The sequence below is a fragment of the Natrix helvetica genome (genome assembly GCF_964273705.1).
Source record: "Natrix helvetica genome assembly, chromosome: 3".
In the NCBI taxonomy this organism is placed as follows: Eukaryota; Metazoa; Chordata; class Lepidosauria; order Squamata; family Natricidae; genus Natrix; species Natrix helvetica.
The window spans coordinates 114,605,261-114,630,437 of NC_138549.1; the positions used below are offsets into that span (position 1 = coordinate 114,605,261).

At 39.9% G+C, this 25,177-nt stretch overlaps 1 protein-coding gene across 1 annotated transcript; it reads right to left on the minus strand.

The window, feature by feature from the left end:
* Positions 1 to 1,074: 1,074 nt before the first annotated feature.
* LOC309388736 (vitamin D3 hydroxylase-associated protein-like) lies at positions 1,075 to 24,696 on the minus strand. The gene is made up of 17 exons (XM_081946329.1): positions 24,625 to 24,696; positions 24,400 to 24,478; positions 23,148 to 23,413; positions 21,423 to 21,536; positions 19,354 to 19,497; positions 18,030 to 18,160; positions 15,852 to 16,058; positions 14,127 to 14,164; positions 13,693 to 13,817; positions 12,651 to 12,776; positions 10,973 to 11,067; positions 9,937 to 10,036; positions 8,125 to 8,168; positions 7,247 to 7,286; positions 6,939 to 7,047; positions 5,903 to 6,048; positions 1,075 to 3,123 (listed from the first exon to the last, which is right to left on the minus strand). Exons 3-17 carry the CDS (start codon positions 23,376 to 23,378, stop codon positions 2,989 to 2,991), a joined length of 1,785 nt encoding a protein of 594 aa, XP_081802455.1. The 5' UTR covers positions 23,379 to 23,413; positions 24,400 to 24,478; positions 24,625 to 24,696; the 3' UTR covers positions 1,075 to 2,988.
* Between the last annotated feature and the right edge of the window lie 481 nt (positions 24,697 to 25,177).

A 25,177-nucleotide genomic window follows, 5' to 3' on the forward strand; every position in this document is an offset into this window, starting at 1 on the left:
ATCTTTATACCCCCCTGTCAATAGTTAGAAAGTGGCGAGCCTGAAATATTTCCTAAATTCAGTTACTACAAACCTAAAACCCAATAGAAAGAGATTATAAAGGCTACAGTAAAACATGGCTACACATGTCATCTTTAGGATAGACAGGAATGTTCCAATATTCAGGGGTTGCTACAAAGAAGAGGGAGCCAAGGTATTCTCCAAAGCACCTGAGGGTAGAACAAGAAGCAATGGGTGGAAACTAATCAAGGAGAGAAGCAACCTAGAACTAAGAAAAAAATTCCTGATAGTTAGAACAATTAATAAGTGGAACAACTTGCCTTCAAAAGTTGTGAATGCTCCAACACTGGAAGTTTTTAAGAAGAGAATGGATAATCATTTGTCTGTCTGTCTGTCTGACAAGGGAGAAAGATTTTCAAAGGTTTATCAGTAATTTGCTTACATGAAAGGCCCTAGTTAGGAACAGTACATATAAAAAAGAGGCACTGGTTAGGAATAGTGCCTAAAAATCCTCCCAAACTGAAGCTGGAATGGGAATATCAAATTAGAATTTATGTTACTTCAATAAACCTGATGGAATATTCCAGAAGGAAACTGAATTTGTCTCTTGTTGAAAATTCCAGAAAATTCTGGAATTTTCTGGCCATATTTTGCCTATGAAAGAAGCTTCTTTAGAGACTATCAGTTTCTTGTAATCACATGAAATTTTTAACATTTTAGCATAGTTTTTTTTAATGGTAGGACTCTCTGGGGCTGGTGCATTGTTGTAAACCAGGGATGTCAAACTTGTGGACCGTAGTCCAGATACGTCACATGCTGGTCGTGCCCTACCCCCGCCCAGTTTAGTCAAGAGGGGAAAAGTCCAGATACATAGTGTGATGATGCTGTGACGATACGAGTTTGACACCCCTGCTGTAAACAGTCAGAATAACCTCAAGTTGAACTTATTTGCTGTCAGTTTCTAGTAGGAAGTTTATCTGTTAATTTTTTTCTCAATGAAATTAACACAGATCAGTATATTGAGTCAGAATTTTATTCAGAGCTTGGATACAGAAGAAAATTGAGTTTCTGAAAGTCTGAGCTTATTCTGAGAAAGATTGATGTTACTTTAGTGTCTTCCCAATGGGGAATTCCCAATTGAGCCTTCTATTCTGCCTGACTTTGAGACTAGCTAATAGTCTTTTATCATGAGATACAGATAAACTAGCATCAAATCCGGCTTGGAAATGGACTATAGTTTATGATTGCTGTCTCCCTCACATGTACTTAGATATCTGAAGGCAGCCCAGTCTTGTTTCATGTAAACATAAGTACTATAAAATCATGAATGATATGTAAAAGGATACATAGAACCAGGTCCTTTACCTCCTAAAACATGGAATTACATTTATAGGCTGAGGACATCAGTTCTCAGCCTGCTGTATTTCATTTGGGGTCTCTAGAAAACCAGGGCAGACCATTTATAAGATAACCCTCTGGATTAACATCCAATTGTACAAAATTGTGTAAAAAGGGCCCTTGGCACTTAAATCTCCTGCTAGAATTGCATAGTTTTAGGATGAATTGACTTTATTTTTAACATTGTCTTTTCTAGATTCATCCAAATATTAGGAAAACAGTGAGGAGGCAAGTGGGGTGGCGGATTCAGTAGAAATATTTCAGAGGATTTATATGAAAATTTCATTCTAAATAATTGGAAGAGTTATCTCCAAGAACTAATTCCAGTCCTTGCTAGCCCAATGCTGCCTTGGCAAATGTAGCCAGTCCTCCTGATGTCCGCTCTTTAGTCTTGCAGGCACGGGATCAAAATTAATCGTTTCCTCATTTGTAGTTGCCCATTTCTCCTGGAGTGCTATGAAGTCAAGATTAAAGAAGAACTTCACCAGTCCCCATCTGTTACTTTGTTCTTCCAGCCAGCAATATTCCAAGTCAGTAAGTGGATTGAACCCTTGCACTTAATATTAATGAGGGTGGTTGGGAGAGTATTGGAATTGGAACATGAGTTTTTCAGTCATTCAGAACAAGTGATATTACCCCAAATTTAAAACCCCCAAAATGCTTCTTGGAAGCCTGCCATTCAGCCAAATCAGCCATCAATAGGCACATAGAGATAAACCAACTTTACACACTATTCAAAAGAGACAACTAAGAAGGAAACAAAAAAACCAGAACACATCCTCTCTAGCAGCTTACCCCCAAATAAGCAAGGAGTAACACTTCACAAACAATCAAGCAGAAAACAATACCCTAATCAAAGAACTACCAGAGAGAACTACCAACACTAGCAGGAAAAGCTACTCTAAATTGCACAACAAGAGGCAGATCTCACATTCACTGTTGCTGATGATGTTACCTAGTCAGGTAATGAAATGTCTGGAAGCAAACAACCAAGAGAACACAAAAGATTCCACAAATAGGATTTAAATAACATTGCATACTGGAGCAGTATTGAACCTTCTGCATATAAAACTAACTGATAGAAGATCTACTCTAGAAGAAAAAAAATCTTGAAGTGAAACCTTCTGAACTCATATAGTTTTCCTCTCTAATTTAGAACCATTGGCTGTCTGGGTTCTCAATTATTTAAGGAGCCTTCCCAAATCAAGCAAAGTCATCTAACCAATATACAGTTTGATCTTGGTATACTTTATATTGCAAGGAAAGTGTTCTAATTTCATTATCATTTTCTATGCAGTACAGATGAAAGACGGGAATATGGTAGAAGACAGAAAGCATTAACGTCCACCCAGCCATCTCCCATAATGGTGTACGAGTAGAAAGAGAAATGCCTCAACTGGGCACTTAAAATACAAAAAAGAGGACCAGTCTTTCACGGCAATTTGCAGAGGTGGATCGTTCGTACAAAAGGTGATCCCTTTGACAAGAACAATGAATATTCTGGGATCAAACTTGTGCTAGAGATTCCTTGATATTCTATCATTTTTATAAGTCCAGCTGCATCTTTGATCTGCAAATTGCTTATCAGGTTCAGATGACTTTCTTATGTTGCACATTGTTGGACAGCATCTCGACTTCTTTCATGAAGCGAAGGCATAATTCCTCCTGCCATGGTAAAGCTACACATTGAACTGCCACAGGAAGACCAACAGCACCTTCTACTGCCTGAAAGAGATAGTGAAATAGCAAAAGCATTCAGATAGCGCAGGTCCAAAGGTCCAAGCATTTTTGAATGTTGCAAAGTGATCTTGAACAAATGTGTTTCTTGTCTCAGGTAAGTTTTCAAAGGACTGCAATTTTTACTTCTCAGATTCCTAGTTGAGATTATTAATAAAACTGTTTGCACCATGTGATTTTTATCTTGTATGCCTTCATACAACTGCTGCCTTGGAAGCCAATCATCCCAAAGATGTAAAATATAAGAGATAAAAGACTTAAGTGCCTACATAGAAAAGTGAAAACTCACACTGACTCTTAACCTTAAGCAACCATCTTTAGTTTGATGACCAGGATAGGTAACCTGTTAACCAAATATTTGCTGCCTCCTGCCCCCTCAAATTCATTAGATTTATTTAAAATGGATTTAAATCATTTTTTTTTTGGCCAAGATTTAATCCTGGCCTTGAAGGAAATAAAGAAAAATATCCTTCCCTAAAATGTAATGGTTATAATCCTGGATTCTTAGATTAAGCCTTTATTTCCTTCCAATTCTCAACTTGCTTGATTTTTTTCCCCTCTCTTAAAAACAAGACAAGAATTTTCAATCCATATATTCTACACCTGAAAATAGATTTGCTCCCAAAAGACTCTCTTCATAGCTTTCCTCTGGAATTTTTCAGAGTAACTGTTGTTCACCGAGATCAGGGGTGTCAAACTCATGTTGTCACGCAGTGTCGCATGACGTATCAGGACTTTTTCCTCCTTCTAAACCGGGCATGGGTGTGGCCAGAGTTTGATAGCCCTGATATAGATTGATGACATTTTTTGGGATTCAGGATCAATATTTTATGCCAGGGGCATCAAACTCGATTTCATTGAGAGTCGCATCAGTTGTGTTTGACCTTGGAAGGCCGGGATGTGTGTGTAGTGTGTGACCGGGGTGGTGGTGGTCATGGTGGATGTGGCCTGGGTAGGCGTGGCCATGGTGGACATTTGACACAGGCTCAAGATGCATTTTGCCCCCTCCTCTTCTTTTTTCCAGAGTTTTTTTTTTTTTTTTTGCTATAACCATTTTCCTATTTCTTCTACCAGATATTACTGGCAAATATTTATTACTTATTCTTCATACTCCACTAAACTTTTTATTTCTAAATTCATACCCCATTGTTTAATAGTAAATTGCTTTTTCAGGCAGAAAAGCTTATTTATACTATTGTATTTTTATTATTCAACTAATAATAGAAATACAGTAGCATAAATAACATGATAATGCAAGAACTAACAGCAGGGGTAAATTTTCCAGGATAGTAAATAGAAATGGCTGTCAATTACAGATTGTTGATTATAGATTAAATGAACCTACAGCATGTAAAATCTGGCATTAAACTGTAGTATTAACATAGGATGTTGCTTGTTTTCTATCCAGATCAAGCACTTACTTGAGGCCACATAATTGCAATCCAGTCCAATCCAGTCCTCCTGCAGCATTCTGCTGGCCAAAAATGGGCTGTGTGGAGGTCACATGTGCCCCCCCCAACCCATTTTGGTCAGCAGAGGCACTTCGGACCGATTCTTTGATATATACCCCATTGTTTAATAGTAAATTGCTTTTTCAGGCAGAAAAGTCCCGAGTCCTGCCTAGGAAAGGGTGCGGTCTAGAAATAAAAGTTTATTATTATTATATCCAGGCCAGCCTTGTGGGCCAGATTTGAGCACCCCACAGGCTGGTTCCAGCCCACAAGCCTTGAGTTTGACACCCCGGCTTTATGTCAATGTATTTTTCAGCAATATTAAGTCAATGTCTGGCAATATGGTCAAATTATTGTTTTTGCCAAACTCCAGAAATAGAACTTATAGTTCATCTACTCATGCAAAAAAAACCTCCAATCATCATGAATGTTTAGTGTTTGACAAGCACTGGGAAAATCAGGAAATCCCAGCAGTTCAAATGAATATAAATGCTTATTGCAAGTTTAAGTTGTCTACAAGAATCTGAACTACTAACAGTCAAAGCAAATTGGTGGCAGATAAAAGTCAATGGAACTCAAGATGGGCTGGACTCTTGTGGGCATGAAGGGACTCAAGAATGATGGTGAGTTTGACTCACACTACCTCAGGCTCAGGCAAGTCATCTTCTACAGTTGTAATATGTGGTATTATATATTTTCATGCCATAATGTCCTCTTATACATTATTCATCCATACTCATCCTTTTTGGGGAAATTACTTATAAAAGAAGTGCTAAATAAGAAATTAGATCATATATATCCTTAATGTAAACTCTATTGTTACCAATTTTGGGTAATAATAGATTAATTCATTAGAATTTAGAGAAAGTTTGCTGTTGTTAGTTGCAAAGTCGTGTCTGACCCATCGCAACCCCATGGACAATGTTCCTCCAGGCCTTCCTGTCCTCTCCCATTCTCTGGAGTCCATTTAAGCTCATGCCTACTATTTCAGTGACTTCATCCAGCCACCTCATTCTCTGTCATCACCTTCTTCTTTTGCCCTCAATCTTTCCCAGCATTAAGCTCTTCTCCAGTGAGTCCTTCTTCTCATTAGGTGGCCAATGTATTTGAGTTTCATCTTCAGGATCTGGCCTTCAGGGTTGATCTCCTCTAGGACTGACCGGTTTGGAAAGTTTAGTTAACCCTATTTATCCAATGGCATCATATAATTTTCAAAAACTAATATTAATTCTTTTGTGAAATCAAATGTCTTCATGATCTCAAATATTATCGATCCACAAACATTTCTGTAACACCTCTCCAGAGTTCATACAAACCTTATTCAGGATCCTATCCCAGAAATCACCATAGATTCCCTGGTGTTGTGCCATCTCTTCTTCATCTGCTTCTGTAACTGTGGTGACTGGTACAACTCCAGCAGGGAAGTTCAAAGCATTATACAGCATGGTATTAGAGATAGCAGCTAGGAAAGTGAACACACAGAATAAAAAGTTAGGTGAAATTAGATACCTTCTCCAGGGGTGGGCTGCTGGGGGTTTGCAGGGGTTCAGGAGAACCTCTAGCTAAGATTCTGTGCAGTTCGGAGAACCCCCAAATCTAACTCCTGGCTGCCCACCCTGCCCCCCCCCCCCAGGAGTCCCCACGTGGCCTGTTTTGGATGCAGTTAAGTGCAGGGCATGCACGGAGGCTTGGGGAGGGCAAAAAACAGACCTACTGAAAGTTCAGGCAGGTCAGAAATGGGCCTGTTTCCAGCCTCCAGAGGGCCTCCGGGGCCTGGGGAGGCCTTTTTCACCTTCCGGAAGGCTCGAGGAAAGCCTCCAGAGACTCCCCCCCCCCCGTGGTGCAGGAGGCTGACTAAGCCACACCCACCATGGCCAGGCCCACCCACCAACTGGCACAGAACCACTTGCTAAAATTTTGAAGTCCACTCCTGACCTTCTCCCCTCCCCTTGGAGCCCCCTTCCCAAATCCTTCTACTGGCATAATTTAGTTAAGGTAGAATTGACCACTTTTCTAAAATTGATCTGTTCCATTTTTTTTCTTGGTTTTGAAAGTGTACAGTGAGCAACGATGCTGTGGTCAGCTATACTAGTCATCCCATGGACAGAAAAATTCTCCTAGAAACCAGATTTTCAATCTCTGTGTGAGACTTACACGTAAGACATATTCCTATATAAGAATTGTGAAAATTTCTAGATCATATTACTCTGCTAAGAGAATGGCAAAACCACTCTCTTTGGAAGCAACCCTAGTTGGTCTACCTGTACAAGATTAATTGTTGGTGGATGCTCCTGAAATATGATATTTTTTAATGTAATGAAAAGGTATACATTATGCCACAGTAAGGCTTACCAAGTAATTTTGAAGGATATCCAAGAAAGAAGGCGGGACCCAGAACTGGGCACAGGACAACATCAAGCTTCTTTTTTCTCCAGAGCTCAATAAACTTTTTCTGATAGACCTGAGCCCAAACAGCAATAGTGGTTAAAGTCCTGACAAAATCTAGGCTTGATAAAGTGTAGCTGAGTAGCTAGAAATGTGTTGAAAGCTAGCAAAGGTTGTTGCCGGATAGGATATATACAATCAACATGATCTATCTTATTGGAAGATTATTGGAAGATTTGATTTTTAAATGTTATTATCACAACAAATGCTTTTACCATCAATTCTTTATGGAGCTCCCATAGGTCCTTCACATTCCTGAAAGACAGAATATATAATATAGAAGCCAAACCTTCTTAAAATAGCACAGATTGCAATTCTGCTGAATAATCAAGATGATCATGGGTGTGCCTGAAACAAGAAAGGTCTGGGGCGATATAGATAATCATTTTGAAGAAACAAGATCAGAAGAATATTGACGCTTTTGAGTTCTGATGCTGGAGAAAACTCTTGTGCACAGCCAAAAAAAACCAAACCAATGGACCATCAAACCAATCAATCCAGAGTTCTCATTAGAGGTACAAATAACCAGGCTCAAATTATCCTATTTCGGACATGTTATGAGAAACCTGGCAAAGGCTATAATACTGGGAAAAGTGGAAGGAAAAACAGAAGAGGATGACTAAATGAATGGACTCAGTTACAATGACAATGGGCACAATGTTGGAACTGCTGAAAGACCAGGTCAGGGACAGATTATTATGGAGAAAGTCTATCTACATGGTTGCTAGGAATTGAAAATGACTTGATGGCACACAATCAATGAGAAAATCACATATTTTCTCAATTTCATCATAATTGGTGGAACATCAAAATCTTATCTAATAAAATGGCTAAGGTGCCATTATCAAATGGCACGGCATAATGCAAAAAGTACCTGATTTTTTTTTTAAAAAATACTTGGGCACAGTGCATAAGTAATGAACTGAATTATATCAATCCTAAAAACCGCACGACTGCTTTGTTTTGTCTAGTGCAAACTCTTAAAGTTCAACCCCAGTAAGAAATTGAAGGGATCCAAATATAAAGTGTTTTATAGGGTATCAGCTAAAAGTCTCATTTTGGCACATTTGTAGTAATATAATGCTGCCATTACCTCACTCCACACAGCGCATTCAGCTGCCCAGCCAGTTTGGGAAACTTGAAAGAAAACAGCATTGAGTGAAAATCCCAGATTCATTAGCATTTCGTTTAAAAATTATATAGAATTTAAAAAAAACACACCTGTATCTCTGATCTGTAAGGTCTGGTGAAGATACACAATGTTATAGAATTCAACGTTGTAGAATTGCAATTTCACCTCTAATTTAAAGAGCGCATTATGTGCAAGTCCTGAGAAGCAGGTATTCCAACCAGACAGACCTGCTGGCTATCAGAACACTAATCAAACTAGTGATACAGGAAATAAGAGGCCATATAACTGTAGAGTTTTTGCAACAATTCAGAAACAGCCCAGGACCCCTTCAGTCTCACTATTTCTTGGTTTGGGCAGATAAGTTGATAATGGCGTTTTTCCCCTAACACTGCAGCTCTGCAGGGAGTATGTATTTCCCATTAGTGAGAATTTATGTCTCCCTTCTGGTGTCTTACTTCTGTGTCAAGCTGTAGCTCCTCACATACATGTCCATCATCCTTGTATCCCAGTCCAACTGACTCCCATTCGCCCACCCACCCTAATATGTAAGGGGGCAATAAAAATCTGCTTTCTTTTCCTTGAACAATTAATCAGTGGAACGACTTGCCTCCAGAAGTTGTGGGTGCTCCAACACTGGAGGTTTTAAAGAAGAGATTGGACAATGATTTGTCTGAAATGGTATCAGGGTTTTCTGCTTGGACTAGAAGACCTCCAAGGTCCCTTCCAACTTTGTTATTCTGTACAGAGTGGAGATTTTCATCATTCTGGGACAGGATACTTCCTGCCTGATATTCTTTGCACCCTGTTTGTCAGATGAATGGGTTCTCTACGTGTTCTCATCATTTTGAGGCTTGAGGTGGTATAGACAATTGGCAGCAGCTTCAAAATGTTTTGAGATAAAGTGGAATGGAAATGATAATACAGAGATCCTGTGAAGGGCCTATAAGGATGCCTAAAGTAAGGAGTAAATACTCCATATCTTGAAGTACACAGATCTTTTGCCAGAACTCTTCAATTACCTACACCTAACTCCTACTCTGCTCCAAAATTGCAGTTTGACTATGCAAACTATAGTCCACCTTAATTGCTTGGGAAACTTCAAGATCTTCCTTCCAGAGATCTACTAGTTTGAGAGATGGCTCTCCTCATATTATTTACTTGGCACCTGATCTTTTGGTTATTTATCAATTAAATTCATTTTTATGACTGCCCAACTCACAAACTTGGTTTTGGGCAGCTAATAATATGTTAAAATAATAATAATAATAATAATAATAATAATAATAATAATAATAATAATAATAATAATAATAATAAAAATCATTGCCAAAGGATAAAAACCTTGTAATGGTCACCGAGAATAAACCCAGACAAAACAAATGACAAAAGACTCTATCTTTCCTTTCCCTGACTTAGGATGATAAAAATTGGCAGAGCTGCCATTTATCTATAGGCAATCAATTCAAATCATTTTAATTACCAAAAGGAACTTCGTGAATGTGTTAGGGAAATGTTCAACATTTTCTCCAGAAAATATTCAATTTAAAAATTTATATTTCCCCTGGTTAATGGCATTCACTGGAGTACTGAGGCAATGCTTCATATTGCTCCTTTAGAGCATGTGATGTCACAAGGAACACAGAAGGGGGTGTGGGGTTTGCATTGTAATTTATCAATTCCATCAGTCTAATCCTTACCCCTCCCACACATACACCCAATGCTGATGCTCACAATTGTCCCCATAGACATCTATCTAAGATAGCTAAGACTCACCACGAGCTTGGTGAACTTGGCCAAAACTTTCTTCACCAAATTTTGGATTTTAAAGAGTTTCATCTGGTCTTTCAAAGCTGGATCCACTATATCTTTTTGACTGACAGGCAATAGAGAAGGAAAGCAAGTTTGGAAATTATCTTTGTATATAAATGTATTTACCACAATCATTTACTCTAGCAAGAAGCGATGTTGACCATTTTTACAGAGGAAATTGGACACTAAAGTTATCAAGGGCTGTTCTAGAACAGACAAGCAGTTCAGCAATCTTTGCCCTTCTCCCCAACATTTGCTTAAAACATATGGCACACCAGGGACGTGCGGTCAGGGGAGGCAGGGGAGGCAGAGCCTCACCGCTCTTCATGAAATAATAGTATATAATATTATATACTATATATATATATAATATTATAATATTATATACATCCGTCCGCCCGCGCCCGGGAGCTGCGGAGGCAGAAATGTTGTCGGCGCTCCCGGATGACGAAGCCACGAAAGCGACTGGGGAACGACGAGAACCTTCCTGCCTCTGCTGGATTTCGCGCGCTCATCGTGCCTGCAGTTGCGAGGAGCGCGCAAAGTTCAGCAGAGGCAGGAAGGTTCTCGTCGTTCCCCAGTCGCTTTTGAGGACTGCGGAGCGTGAGCCGGCGGAGCACGCTCAGGAAGGCAGGGAATGGGATCACATGTGCTGGAGGCTGAGGCAGCCTCAGCCTCCAGCACACGTGGTCCTATTTCCCGCCTTCCTGATGACGTCACCAGCCTCACCAGCCATCAACCTCACCGCACGTCACTGTGGCACACTATGTGGAAATTGCATAGTCATGCAAGTAGCAATATACCTTCCCCTTAATAAGAAAAGGTGAATACATTGATATAATAAAGAAAGTGGTAATGGAGATGATACTACCATCATCTTCTGGAAAACAGTGACCTTACTTTAAAATGTGGTTGAATGAGAACACGGTGATATTGAGCAGTGTCCTTATTTGCTATTCGCTCTTTAAATGTTCTTTAGCATTCTCAACAAACTACTTACAACAAGGCCAAAAAAGTTGAGCCTCCATCTGCAAAAACACCTTTCAGATAAATTTCATTAACATATTCCACAGAAGGTGGGTCGAAGGGAACTAGCTGCAAATAACAAAGGAGGGTTTCAGTTAAACCTCGAAGGTGCCAAGTAAATACAAGTCTAGATTAACCATTTTCCTGCATACTATTTGTCCACTCCATATGGCTTTCTCTGTACAGGCATACACGCGCACACACACAAAGGGCTCCTCCCTGTGGTTGTTAGTGCTATTCACCTGATCTTCAGCTGACAAGAAAGTGCCAGCTGGCTGATCTGTCTTCCTAGCCTTCCATTGGAAGGATGTCACCAAATGATGATGTCCAATTAAGAGCAAATTAAGGAAAGGGGTTGGTGGCTTTCCTCTGTCAGCCACCCAACAGCTGGCAAGGAAGCATCCACCAGTTACTCTTCATAACTGACTTGGATTTGGACCAGAGAAAAGCAAAGTATTTTCCAAAAATAGACCAGAGGATGTAATCAACTGTTAGACGTTGCTCCAGGATTTCCCCAAACTTCTGGCAACTGATTGCAAGGCTGGGAGGAGTGTCAAGAGGAGGAGGGGAGAAAAGCTCTCAGGTATGGCGAGACACTAGAAGAAGTCCCAGAGAGAGGATTCCCAAGATACTCAGAACTGGCAGATCAAATCTCCCTTTTTTCCCACCCCAGTTAGTTGAGATGGAGGGAGATGGCTCTTTACCCATCAGGTTTCTTAGCCCCTGAATCTCTCATCCTGAGAGCTGATTCTACAGGTCTCCAGGGCTTGAAGGGAAGGGAAGGAGATATAGGGCACCTAAACCACCAGCACTTGTCTGAAAATCAGCTGAGTGGCTGTAGAGGGAAGATTACACAATGTTATGCAAGATATTCCACTTTAGCACCTGGTTCCATTGGCAGCTTTTTTTTTTTCATTTTAAAATATGGGCTTTTGATGTTTTAACTGATTTTGAACATGGTTGTTCTGCTAATTCAGAAGAGCACCAAGCCTATGTTTCAAAGCAACCCATGAAGAGTGGATAGGTGTGGATTTGCTTGCTCCTATGGGAAAGCTCCCTCCCCAATCACTTTGCAACCGCCCCCTTCCCACATGAACATCAAGCTTTTCTAAAACAAGGGTTTAGTGCTCTTATAAAACAGCAATAAATCCCTGGTCAACGTCAGCCCGCCCAACCGCACCATGGAAGCCTACCAGCCCCACGACTCAGTTGCTATTCATAGTTAATTAGTAAGAGGCCAATGTTGGCCCAGCCAAATGAATGGTCAGGAAAGCACACCATTCTGCACTACAACTAAAATGTGTAGTTTCTTGGGTGCGTAAGGGGCCAATTTAAGTTGAATATGACATTACTGTGACTCAGGTGATAAAATGAAGACAGCATCACCAGGATACACCAGAAAAAGGGGGCCACTGAATCATGTTTACGCTGTAGCTAGGTGGTTGTAACATCCCAAGCCATCTTGCCTTCCAATTGGTTCCCCTTCTATATTTTATTTTTTCTTTATCACTAAGGAGCATATGCCTTTCACTTAGCTTTGCCAAAAGCCACCCCTCCATGTAGAAGCCACCCCTCCATAAAGACTATTCTGCATCAAACTATTTTACATGTAAATAAGTTGTCCAGTAAATAGTAGTAGCGAAGATACACACTGTATGGCCAGCTTCCTGAAGAAGCTTCCTGGTTTTATGCACAGCCCTTCTCATGCACGGTGGAAGCAAGAAGTAGTCATCTGTGTCATAATACCCAATCCGTAGAGGTGTAGAGCTTGAATAAATCTAGAAGGAAAAAAAACCCTCTTGGTTACTAACATTAATGGGTTAAGACCTATAGCATGAACTCTGAGGTGGCACTTTTGTTAATCACGTTGTTGTGATTGTCACACTATTAGTGGAAGTTGGCATGCAGAAGCTCACAGAGTTGTGTAAGCTCTGGTTTGGGTGGTGGGGTACTTAGAACAATGGATGAGACTTTTAAATATATTTCAGCAAATTAACAGGAATTGATCATGATGATAATTCTCAGGTGGCCCTAGATTCTTCTTAAATTTAAGTGAAGTAATTTTAATCTAATTAAATATAATGTAATTTTAATATGTGATTTCTCTGGAAGGTGTTGACAGAGTGATAAGCAAGTTGGTGCATATTACCAGCTTTGATGACAGTGCGCAATTAGCTGTACTTTTCCTTGAACCTTTCTGAAGAAATGTAAAAATCTCACAATCTTTACAATGAAGCCTGCTGTGAGTTAATCTTTCGGTAATATACATAAGTAGATGCAGTATTACGAAATTGATTTGATGTCTTTCATTAGTTGCCAGCTTTGTTACTGTGAAATGTTTAAAAATCAAGCACCTCTTTGACCAAATTAGTGACATTCCTAATGGAAGAAATGGCTCCGATTGAATAAGCTTTGAAAGTAGATGATGGATGGATGGATGGATGGATGGGTGGGTGGGTGGGTGGGTGGGTGGGTGGGTGGGTAGGTAGGTAGGTAGGTAGGTAGGTAGGTAGGTAGGTAGATAGATAGATAGATAGATAGATAGATAGATAGATAGATAGATAGATAGGCAGGCAGTTGTTCAGCAAAGGTCCTATACAGACACACATAGATACATAGATACATACATACATACATACACACACACACACGCACGCACATACATACACATACATATATCCTTTTTTTATTTACCTCTTCATTGAATGGCATAGGTGGTACAGTGGGATCCAGCTGGAACATGTAATCACATAATAGAGCCTTCATGCATAGAGCAAGACTATCCACATCCTTTGCCATTGGTCCTACAGTTCCTAAAACTTGTGAAGATGAATATGTGTATCAAATAACAGTAGATAGCTAATCCAGTTTTGGATGTATTGATCAAAAGCAAAATACGTGTCAAATTAAGATCACAACTTTGATGATCATGGTTTTGTTTAAATTGCTCTACATTCATTCTTTCTGAAAAATCATGTTATATTTCCACATTTCGTGTTAATATTTATATTTCAATTACTATCTACCCAATATCCATTGTTCTTCAGCTCAGACAATCATTTTTTACACTAATTCAGAATTGATCTCTCACCCCTTTCCCACTTTCCACAAAAAAAGATGATATTTACTTAACGTAAGATGGAAAGGCTCCTTCACTCCAGAAACACTGCAAAACAGAGACACATAAAATGCAGACAACACACATGTATAACATACATTCACAAATAGCTTTTTGGAGGACATGATCAACTGAATCATCACTCAGCATCAAATGTGAGTGGGCGTTCTTGTACAAGACACATTTCCTTATATCTGTTTCTAGCTGTGTATGACCTTTGTTTAGAGCAATGTTTCTCAGACTTGGCAACTTTGAGGTCTGTGGATTTCAACTCTCAGAATTCCCAGCCAATGTGTTAATGTCCACACATCTTGAAGTTGCCAAGTTTAAGAAAACACCATTTATAGAAATATAAATGGAAAGAGAAAGGAAGGAAGGACTCTGTTACAATGGTTATATGTAGTTCTAGGGCAAAAGCACTATTTTTCTGCAACTAAGTTTAGCGCTTGGTTTCCTTAGAATGAAAGCATTTGCTAGAGAAATGTTATCTCACATTTACGCTGGTTGTTCCTAACCGCGTAGGGCGCTGTTGGCAAACCTATGGCACTTGTGCCAGAGGTGGCACACAGAGCCCTCTCTGCGGCATGAGCCCTGTTGCCCCAGCACAATACGCCATAGGGCAGGTGTCGGCAAGCCATGGACTCTTTCGTCCCTCCACTGCGGCTCCTTTTCAGGTGATCTCACCATTGGCTGGCCCCGCCCCTTGCCCTACCCTCCCAGTCACCCCAAAGAAGTCTTTGAGGGTTGAATGCCGAAAGGCACAGATTTCCTCCACTTTTTGCATTCCCATCCATGCTGAAGTGAACCAAACGGACCAGGTCTCCCTCCCCACTGTGAGGCCCTGCCGAGCCCACTTGCAAACTCCACTGAGCGCAGCTCCAAATGTGCGGCTCGTGCTTCCCTCCCAGCCAGCGGCAGCACTACAGCGGCAACGGTGGGAAAGGTGCACGCCCTGCCTGCTCCACTCTCACCAGTCAGAGGTGGGGCTCTGCACTGCCGCCCCACAGCAAGGAAGAGAGAGGGAGGGAGAGAAAGAGAAAAATGATATTACAGAAGTTTTTCTTTTTTATTGTTGCTAAACGTAATATTTCAAAAGCAGGAAAAAAAATGAAGGGGCATAAAAGTGCATTTAGCATATTTTTCTTAGAACAATTAGCCGAACTCTGCCTTGCTTATCGTTATTTTAGGTACCGTATTTTTTTGGAGTATAAGACATACCTTTTCCTCTCCTAAAAGACTGTGGAAATGTTGGTGCGTCTTATACACCTAATACAGCCATTTTTGGCCTCCCAAATCCCTGCCCCCCCCAAAAAAAATACAGTAGTAAAACCTCATTATTCAGATTAACTTGCAGTGTTGGCACTTTGCGATAAGTAAGTGGGTTTTGGGTTGCAGTCTGGGCACTCAGTGTCTAAAAGTTTCACCATCACTGCCCTAGGGGATGTTCCTTTCCTAGGGAAAAGTCTAAATCAGAGTACACGACATCTTCATTAAAAGTTGTGAACATTGATCAGTTATTTCATAATTTCTCCAAGATCACCAATATCTCCAACAGGTTCTTCAACAGAAATTAAATGGCAGGGGTTTATTCTTTAGATATTTTGTAAACACAGCATTCTAACACCAGCAGATTATTCTGATAGATGATTTCTGAGGTCTTTTCCAACTCTACAATTCTACATTTTATCAAAGTGTGATAATCAGTTGCATAGTCTATGATAACTTTAGCACTTACCTCAATCTACCTACGGTTGGCTTCAGCCCACAAAGTCCACAGAAGCTGGAGGGTAGACGGATACTTCCCCCCAAATCTGATCCAAATCCCAAAATGGAACCTCCTCCAGCAATTAGAGCCCCTTCCCCTCCAGATGAGCCCCCAGGAGTCCTCCTATGATCCAAAGGATTCACAGTCTGCCCAAAAGCTACATTGCTGCAGTCATAGCTGAAAGGTGATAGAAATACATCAGAATGTGGGAACACAATATTTAAAACATAGGAAATCTATAATCTTGTTTCTTTTGAAGATAAGAGTTTTTAACTCAACTACAAAAAATTAAAGAGTATTCATCTCAGTGGAACTTTTCTTATTGCATTATGAGTCTGAGGTTTCTAATTCTGACATTCTAAATAATGTTCTACTCTAAAGCAGTCATATATCAAAAAGATTTGTCTGATTTTTCAGATTTACCAGATTGTAATATATTTGAAGCAGAAAGCAAGAATCCTGAGTAACTAAGGAGAGACTAAAAGCCTGAACCAACCCCCCCTTCCCCAATTTCTACCAAAAGCCAGCTCTTACAACACAGAGCATTCCTACAACATGTTCTGACAGCTGAATATAAAGGTTTCTGGGTTCTTATTATTTAACTGGATACATAGTAATTATAATTATATTTCTTAGGATCACTGTGATTCTGGAAATTTTCTTGATAAACCAAGAAAAAGGTAGGAATACAACAAAAACGTTCAGCCTGGGTTACTTTTTCTTCACTAAGTTTTGAAGAAAAAGACTACAGTACATAGGACAACTGGCCATAGATATTTGGTACTTGAGAGTTCTTTTAAGGCGGTGATGGCGAATGGAGAGGGCGCATGTGGGCATGGCATCAAGTACCAAAAAGGGAGCACTTTGCTGAAAGGGAACACTGAGTGCCGAAAAGGAAGCACTTCACATGCGTGTTTGTCTGGGCTGCAACCAGGAAGAGGAGTTGCCCAAAGGGCATGTGCGCACCGGAAAATGAACTTTCGATTTCCACCGTGCATGCAAGTCTTCCGGTTACTTCCGTGCAATCAGCTGGCTGGTGTGCATGCTCACGCCAGTGGTGAAATTCAATTTTTTTTTACTACCGGTTCTGAGGACGTGGCTTGGTGGGTGTGGCTTGGTGGGCGTGGCAGGGGAAGGATACTGCAAAATCTCCATTCCCACCCCACTCTGGAGCCAGCCAGAGGTGGCATTTGCTGGTTCTCCGAACTACTCAAAACGTCCGCTACCGATTCTCCAGAGCCTATCAGAATGTGCTGGATTTCACTCCTGGCTCACGCTGAAAAATGGAAGACCAGCTCTTCCAGTTTCCGGCACTGCCACATGCACAAAGGCCAGCTGATCATCATGTGTGCATGTGTGCCAGAAACTTGGAAGAGGAACAGGAGATGCCATGCATGCCAGGGGACATGGCTCCGCATGCCACTTCAGGTACATATGTCATAGGTTTGCCATCACAGCTTTAAGGCTTTTCTCCACTTCTCCAGTGGGGTGCTTTTCTCCTGTATTCAAGATGAGAGGAGAACACACAGTCTTGAGAAACACATGGATATGACCGGTACGTCCTGGTACAGGCGTACTGGTGCCTGCTGGGAGCACCTGGTACAGTTCCAGTATGGTGCTCCAGAGGGCCCATCTACCCGCCTGGCCTCCTTACCTGTATTTGAGATGATCGGGGCTTGCACGCATGCACACAGCGCATACAGCGCCTGCGTGATGCTCTGTCAAGCAACTGGAGCGCCACGGGCGGTAAGTGCGCATGTGCGTGCTGCATGTGTGCATGTGGTAGATGTCCAGCCCCGTTGCACCGTAGTGGTTGCACCAGGATCCAGAACCCACCACTGACCTGTTCCTACAGCATCCCTCTTGCTGTGCCTCCAAAATGTGGTCAACAAAATTACCATCAACACATGATCACATTGAGCCCTTTTAGTTAAGACTTAGATATAAACCAGGGACTGAGACATCACCCATAAATGCAACCATTACAGATTATTCAAATATAGCAAGCCTTGACCAATACAAGTCAAGAAAAATTGGGAACCAATAACAAACAGGTGCATGTTTTTACAACTTCACAATAAGGAGATAAGTTTTATCAATACACAGCAGTGATCAGTAGCTATAGAAACTACTGGCATGAAAACTTACTTGAATAAAGATTGTGGCACATTGGTGAATACAAATGGATTTGCTCCCTGCTTCTTTAATACCTTGACCAACACACTGTCTTCTTCTTCCACATCAAGAAAATGAGAAAAGCCACAAGTTGTCAAATGGCCCTAAAGTTGAAGGAAATATTAAGGAAACAGTTGTAGACTAGCAATTTATCTTAACCTCTAATACAAATTGGGTGAGACCAGGCTTAATAGCAGTGACTGTGAGAGGGATCTTGGAGTTTTAGTGGACAACCAGCTAAACATGAGCCAACGTAACCCTAAATTGCATTAACAGAGGGATACAATCAAGATCAAGTGAGGTACTAATACCACTCTATAAAGCCCTAGTAAGACCACACCTAGAGTACTACATCCAATTTTGGACACCACACTATAAAAAAGATGTTGAGACTTTAGAAAAAGTGCAGAGAAGAGCAACCAGGATGATTAGGGGACTGGAGACTAAAACATATGAAGAACAGTTACAGGAACCAGGCATGGCTAGTCTAGTGAAGAGAAGGACCAGGGGAGACATGATAGCAACTTCCAATATTTGAGGGGCTGCCACAGAGAGGAGGGGGTCAAGCTATTCTCCAAGGCACCTGAAGGCCAGACAAGGAATAATGGTTGGAAACTGAACAAGGAGATATTTAACCTAGAAATAAGGAGGAACTTTCTGGCAGCGAGAACAAACAAGCCTCTACTGTCTTTCCTTTCCTCTCCTCCTTTTTCTCTTCTGCTAGGATTATTTTAAAATTTCTGCTTTAAAAAACAACAACAACTTGAGGTTTCTGTTTCAGTAAATAAATAAAATACTCAAGGCAGTTTCAACAAATTGAAGTTGAAGGTTTGGGCTTTCAACTATTTAAAAAGAGCGCAAAAATGGTACCACTAAAAATCAGCAACCAGATGTGGCAATAAAATTTAGAGGCTCGAGATCAGCAGTTCTCAAGCTGTGGGTTGGGATCCCTTTGGGGTTGAACGGCCCTTTCACAGGAGTTGCCTAAGACCATCGGAAAACACGTATTTTTGAAAAAATACGGAAAACCTAAAATAATTTTATGGTTGGGGGTCACCACAACCCGAGGGTCATGGCATTAGGAAGGTTGAGACCCACTGCTCCAGATGGTGGTTGCAGAAGTAGGACTATCGGGTTTCTTTTTCCAGCAGGCCACAGTTTCCCATCCCTTTCCAATACAGAAGGGTTATACCATAAGCAAATACATATCCTAGAAATGTTTCTAGTGGTCTTCTCTTAGCAGCTGCTTCTTGTCCATCATTTCCTGAAAACCAAGGTATCACAGCAATGGAATCACCTTGTATGCAATGTGGTCCTTGATGCTGACAGGTACCCCATACAATAAACCTTTTTCTTCCTGGTTTTTCAGTTGCTGAAGAAATGGCTCACATTCTGGAATAAAATGGCGCACACAGTTCACTTCCTTGGTGACCGTTAAAGCCTTTTTAGGAAAACAGTAAGACAGACAATTCGGGGGGAAATAATTAGAAGTGGAACAATGTGCTTGCCTCTGTTAATTATTCCCTATTGCTGATCCACAATTCCCAGAAAAAAAGATCTACCGAGTCTGCTGTTTCACTTTCAATATCTTGTATCGCTTTACTAAGACCAGTCTATTAAACTATTATGATAGTAAAAGACAAACCATGGATTCCAATCAACATTATTGTAGTGTTTATTAAGAAATGATGTAAGTATTTCCTCCCCATCCACCCCTCGCAGGAAGATAGAGAAGGAACAAATGCAAAATTCCATGGCAGCATGATTCCACTAGGGGGTGCAGATTGACCTCCAAAAACGTTTTAGAAAAAATATCATTGTACTATTTTTTTCCTAAATCTTTTGGTTTTTCTGTAGAAAAAAAAATTAATAAATAATTTAAAAAAATATTTCCACCAAGACATAAACATATACATACATACATACATACATACATACATACATACATACATACATACATACATACATACCGTGTTTCCCCAAAAATAAGACAGGGTCTAATTTTCTTTTGACCCTCGAAATAAGCATTTGGCCTTATTTTTGGGGAGATCTTATTATTTTTGAGGTGCAGGAGGCAGTGAGTGTGGTCACCTCATGGCTGCTGCTGTGTTGCAATATTTTCAGGGAGGGCTTATTTGGGGGGGAAGGGTTATTTTAGCGCATGCGCTCAAAAGCCCAATTGGGCTTATTATCTGGGGAGATCTTATTTTGGGGGAAACAGAGTACATACATAGTAGTACATATACACAGGCACATTCATTTTTTAACAGAAGGATCTAATGTTCTGGCAAAACTATGTTTATTAAGAAAATATTGTAGATTATCAAGAGGGTAAAGAGGCTATACTTTGCGATATAATACTAAGATAACTTTTATTGTCACTTTTTTTTATATGAACACACTGGCATACCTAAAAAAAATCTGATGCCCACTCTCAAAAGAAAATAAATATATAACTATACGCATATGTCCACATGCATATACATATACGATATGTAATTATGGAAATTGTGTACACAAAATAAAAAAATAAATAAACTGGAGCAATGTTTAACTAATACTAGTACAATGTGCATACATATGTGCCTGCGCATATATGCATACATACGCACACACCCCATGCATTTTTGGTAGGGAATAAATTAAGTAAGGGCCTGGCAAGTTTTGCAGACTGAGGGGCATATTTGGAATTTATGGGCATTTTCACCAAATGATAGCTATAGACTTTTGTGGCATGTTAGAAAGCATCCATTTTCTATGGTTGTTATAATATTCAAAGCCATTTTGTATTGCCACTTGATTATTTTCGTTCCTATTTCTTATTATGTATTTTTAATCCCAACTGTATGCCACCTTGAGTCATCTGCAATTAGGAAGTTTTATAAATTGAATTGATAGTAAATTGCAAATGAATAGGGAACGTTGATCTGTTGTATCAACTTTCAGCTTTTTCTTCATTTTCATTATTTCAAATTACTTTGATTAATAATAATAATAAAAAAGACAGGATAGGAAGACTGAAGGGTTGCCAAGTGCTGCTGGGCATACTTTTTGTTTTCTTTATTTATCTCAGGAGCATCTTCAAATCGTAGACATACAATGCTCAACACTGAACAACTAAAATAAGTATAAAATAGGCCTGAAAGAAATAACCCGCATACAAAGTATGTAAAATAAATAGAATTAAAACTAAATGACGTTTGCCAGTATTGGCAACATAGACAGTGTTTTCCATTGCCAGTGTGAGGTCTTCCTCTGTCATGTTGAAAAGACATTTTATGCACTGTAGCATATATGAGAGGGGCATACTGATGCATATAAACAATATTTCTTTCTGTATTTATGTTCTGTTTCAACTGTGTTCACCTTTTCCATGTAGGTGTAGAGGACAACATCTGGAGACAATGTGTCTTCTTTCAGCTTCTTAACCAGTTCTAGCAGAGGTAGAAAAAGGATGCCATCACTTGGTAATCCAGGATTCTGTAATAAAAAGGCACATGGATTTGATAGAGCAAATCTGAGAGGTGTGGCAGAGGGATTCATTGGCTGTCGTTAGCAAGCCAGGAACCATAAAAATAATGGGTCAGATCAGGACACTGAAAAACTGGGGAAGCCTCTTCACTTTGAAAAAGAATGAAAAGGGGGGGGGGGGACCAAGATAGTCACGTTGCCTTTTGGAAAAGCACCTTTGGGACAACCAAATTGATGATTGATTGATTGATTGATTGATTTATAGTTTGTCAAACATGTAAAAAAAAATAACAGGTGTAAGTATAAACATGATTATGAATACAGGAAATGGATATGAATAAGTGGGGACAGTAGGACAGGGACGGTAGGCACGCTGGTGCACTTATGCATGCTCCTTACAGACCTCTTAGGAATAGGGTGAGGTCAACAGTAGACAGCCTTAGGTTAAAATTATGTGGGTTTGGGGATGTAACAACAGAGTCAGGTAGTGCATTCCAGGCATTGACCACTCTGTTGCTGAAGTCATATTTTCTGCAATCAAGTTTGGAGCGGTTTACCTTGAGTTTGTATCTATTGCGTGCTCGTGTATTATTGTGGTTGAAGCTGAAGTAGTCATTGACAAGTAGGACATTGTAACAGATAATTTTGTGTACCACGCTTAGGTTAGACCGTAGGTGGTGTAGTTCTAGGTTCTCTAAGCCCAAAATTTTAAACCTGGTGGCATAGAGTATTCTGTTGTGAGTAGATGAGTGGAGTACTCTTCTCGTGAAATACCTCTGGAGATTGAGAATCTCCATAGACATCAGGACGAATTACCTAATTTCACTGACATTGCATTAAAATTATTACAAGGTAGATGCTTATTTTTACAGACATGTATTTGATTGTTTTCCCCTTTTATACATTTACCGTTACCATTGCATGACATTTTTGGATGGGACTTGTTCTAACGTTTTCATGGGTCTTGTCTGACCTTTAAAGATCCAACTTCTGCACCTCTGCTATAGACTGTAGGTGCTGCAAATGACTTGAGACATTTTTCTGTTCTACTTGAACAAAACTTTCATTTTGTGTCTACTAAGATGATAAACTAAGTTGTGACAGTAGAAAACCACACATGGATCTCACCCTTAATGTGGACAGCAAAGCCACTTAATTCAGTAGGAATCCTTTTGGTTAAAGTTGTATTTAAAAGTAAAGTTCATCCCATGAAAATTTTCAGATGTCCCTTTCACCCTTGTGTAGTCGTGAAATATCCTTCAGTTTTATTTAAAAGAGAGATGGTGACCAAACCCAACCTTAATAAACAAGAGCCAAACAACAGAGAAATAGCAGAAATCAGAATTTGGATGCACAGAATTCATCTGTAATTATTTGCTAAAATTCTGTTTTATCCATTAGCCTATTATTCCTCCTGTAAACTCTTGTAAACTCCTGAAATCTGCAGGAAAAAAAATATCATATCTAAATACATTTAAACACACATGTACACAAACATTATATATAATAAGTAACTGTAATAAGTAGTTATACAAGTAGAAACAATACAAGTTATAAATACTTATACAGGTATTTTTACAAGCATTTATACTCTACAAGAAATAGTTAGGAAATATGTACCTGGCTTTTAAATCTCTCCACTGATTTTTCCATTTCTATCAAGCCGTGATCCCTTTGCCTTCTCATTTCTTCTATTTGTTTTTTAATCCTTTTCTGGCCTAACCATTTCAGTATCAAATAACCTGCAGTTGAACCACAGATCAGAACCACAGCAGTATGAAGATGGATTTTATCCTGAGGCCAGGATTGCTCCAACCATTCTTGGAGTGTAGTGGAAGCTTTGTGCAGCATTCTGGAACCAAATCTATGGACAATTTTTGAAGACTCTGAAATGCAGAGGAAAGCTCATACAATGTCTATCTGAGTCCATTACAACAAGATATACAGCATTGGCTTCTTCAAGTCCTAACGTTATAAGTAATGTCCTGTTCATGTTCGATTAACCACATCCCCATCCTTGAAACATGCTAAAGTATTTCAGGAGAATGCAAAGCATCTCTCCACTTAGTTGAGAAGATGCCTCTGGACAAAAGGTGTCTCTTTGCTGCATATGTGTAATTTTGAGCTCAACCTGGAGCTAACACAACCTCTGTGAATAACAATAATTAACAAGAATACCAAGAACAATATGGGTGAACTTTGGTCAGGAAAGCATAGATGTTCAAAAGTAGCCACAAAGAACTTAATAGTCTTCAGATAGCATGACAGGATAAGAAGCATCAATGTGGATAAATGTAGACAAAAGAGCTTCTGTTAAGATAATGATGATTTAATAGCTAACCAGCTGCTATAAGGCTGTAAACCGAGATGATGAAATGAGAATGAATCAGCAGGGTTACTAGCACTTTAAGAAGCTGCCTATATAAGAGAGGCCCTGTGAGAGGCCCTGTGTGGGTACACACACACACACACACCTTGTAGATAAACTACTGTTTTGGAAGACAAAACCTCTGTGTACTGTATTTTGTTTCTGGGTTGTCTTAAATAGTACTCACACTGTGCACTCTCTGACAGCTTCAGAGAAGGAAGATGCTAATGGTGAAGGGAAAGGACCAGAAATTTAATCTAAAACTGAAATATATCAACCAACTGCTTATTTGGGGGGGAGTCAAAAGAGAGACCTCCAAAGATAACCTCACCTAACCTGATATGAAAAGATAGTTACAGCTTTTGATAAACAACAATGTTTATGGAGACCGTCAGATTTCTGTAACATTCTGTGAACCCTGAGCAAAACATGCTTGGCTCCTGTATCATAGCTTCTAAGAAGATAAAAAATTGTCAAACATGTCATACTAAGGAAGTTGCTTACCTGGATGTTATCAGTCACTGCTTTCTGCCTCCTGTTTTCACTGAGTTTGTGAGCTCACCTCTTCATTTGCACTGATCACCTTAAAAAATCAAAATAGATTGTATGGTTACAGAGTAGTTAGAGATAAACATGCTCAGGAGTCTGAATTAGGTCAAGAGTTTTGTCATAGCATGTGGTAAAAATCGTAAGATGACTTCAATTAATATCTGAACTTCAAAAACTCACTTCAGATTTGAATTCCAAAGACAAATTCCTTGTGTGTCCAATCACACTTGGCCAATAAAGAATTCTGTTCTATTCTATTCTACTCTACTCTACTCTACTCTACTCTACTCTACTCTACTCTACTCTACTCTATTTCTAAATAAGCCAAATCACTGAGAGGACACACCGGTTGCAGGAACTGGGTATGTCTAGTTGAATGAAAAGAAAGACTAGTGGAGACATGATAGCAGTGTTCCAATATCTCAGGGGTTGCCACAAGGAAGAGGGAGTCAAACTATTTTTCAAGGCACCTGTGGGTAGAAAAAGAAGCAATGGGTGGAAACTAATCAAGGAGAGAAGCAACCTAGAACTAAGGAGAAATTTCCTGACAGTTAGAACAATTAATCAGTGGAACAACTTGCCTCCAGAAGTTATGAATGCTCCAACACTGGAAGTTTTTAAGAAGATGTTGGGTAACCATTTGTCTGAAGTGGTGTAGGATTTCCTGCCTAAGCAGGGGGTTGGACTAGAAGACCTCCAAGGTCCCTTCCAACTCTGTTATTCTATAGTCAGA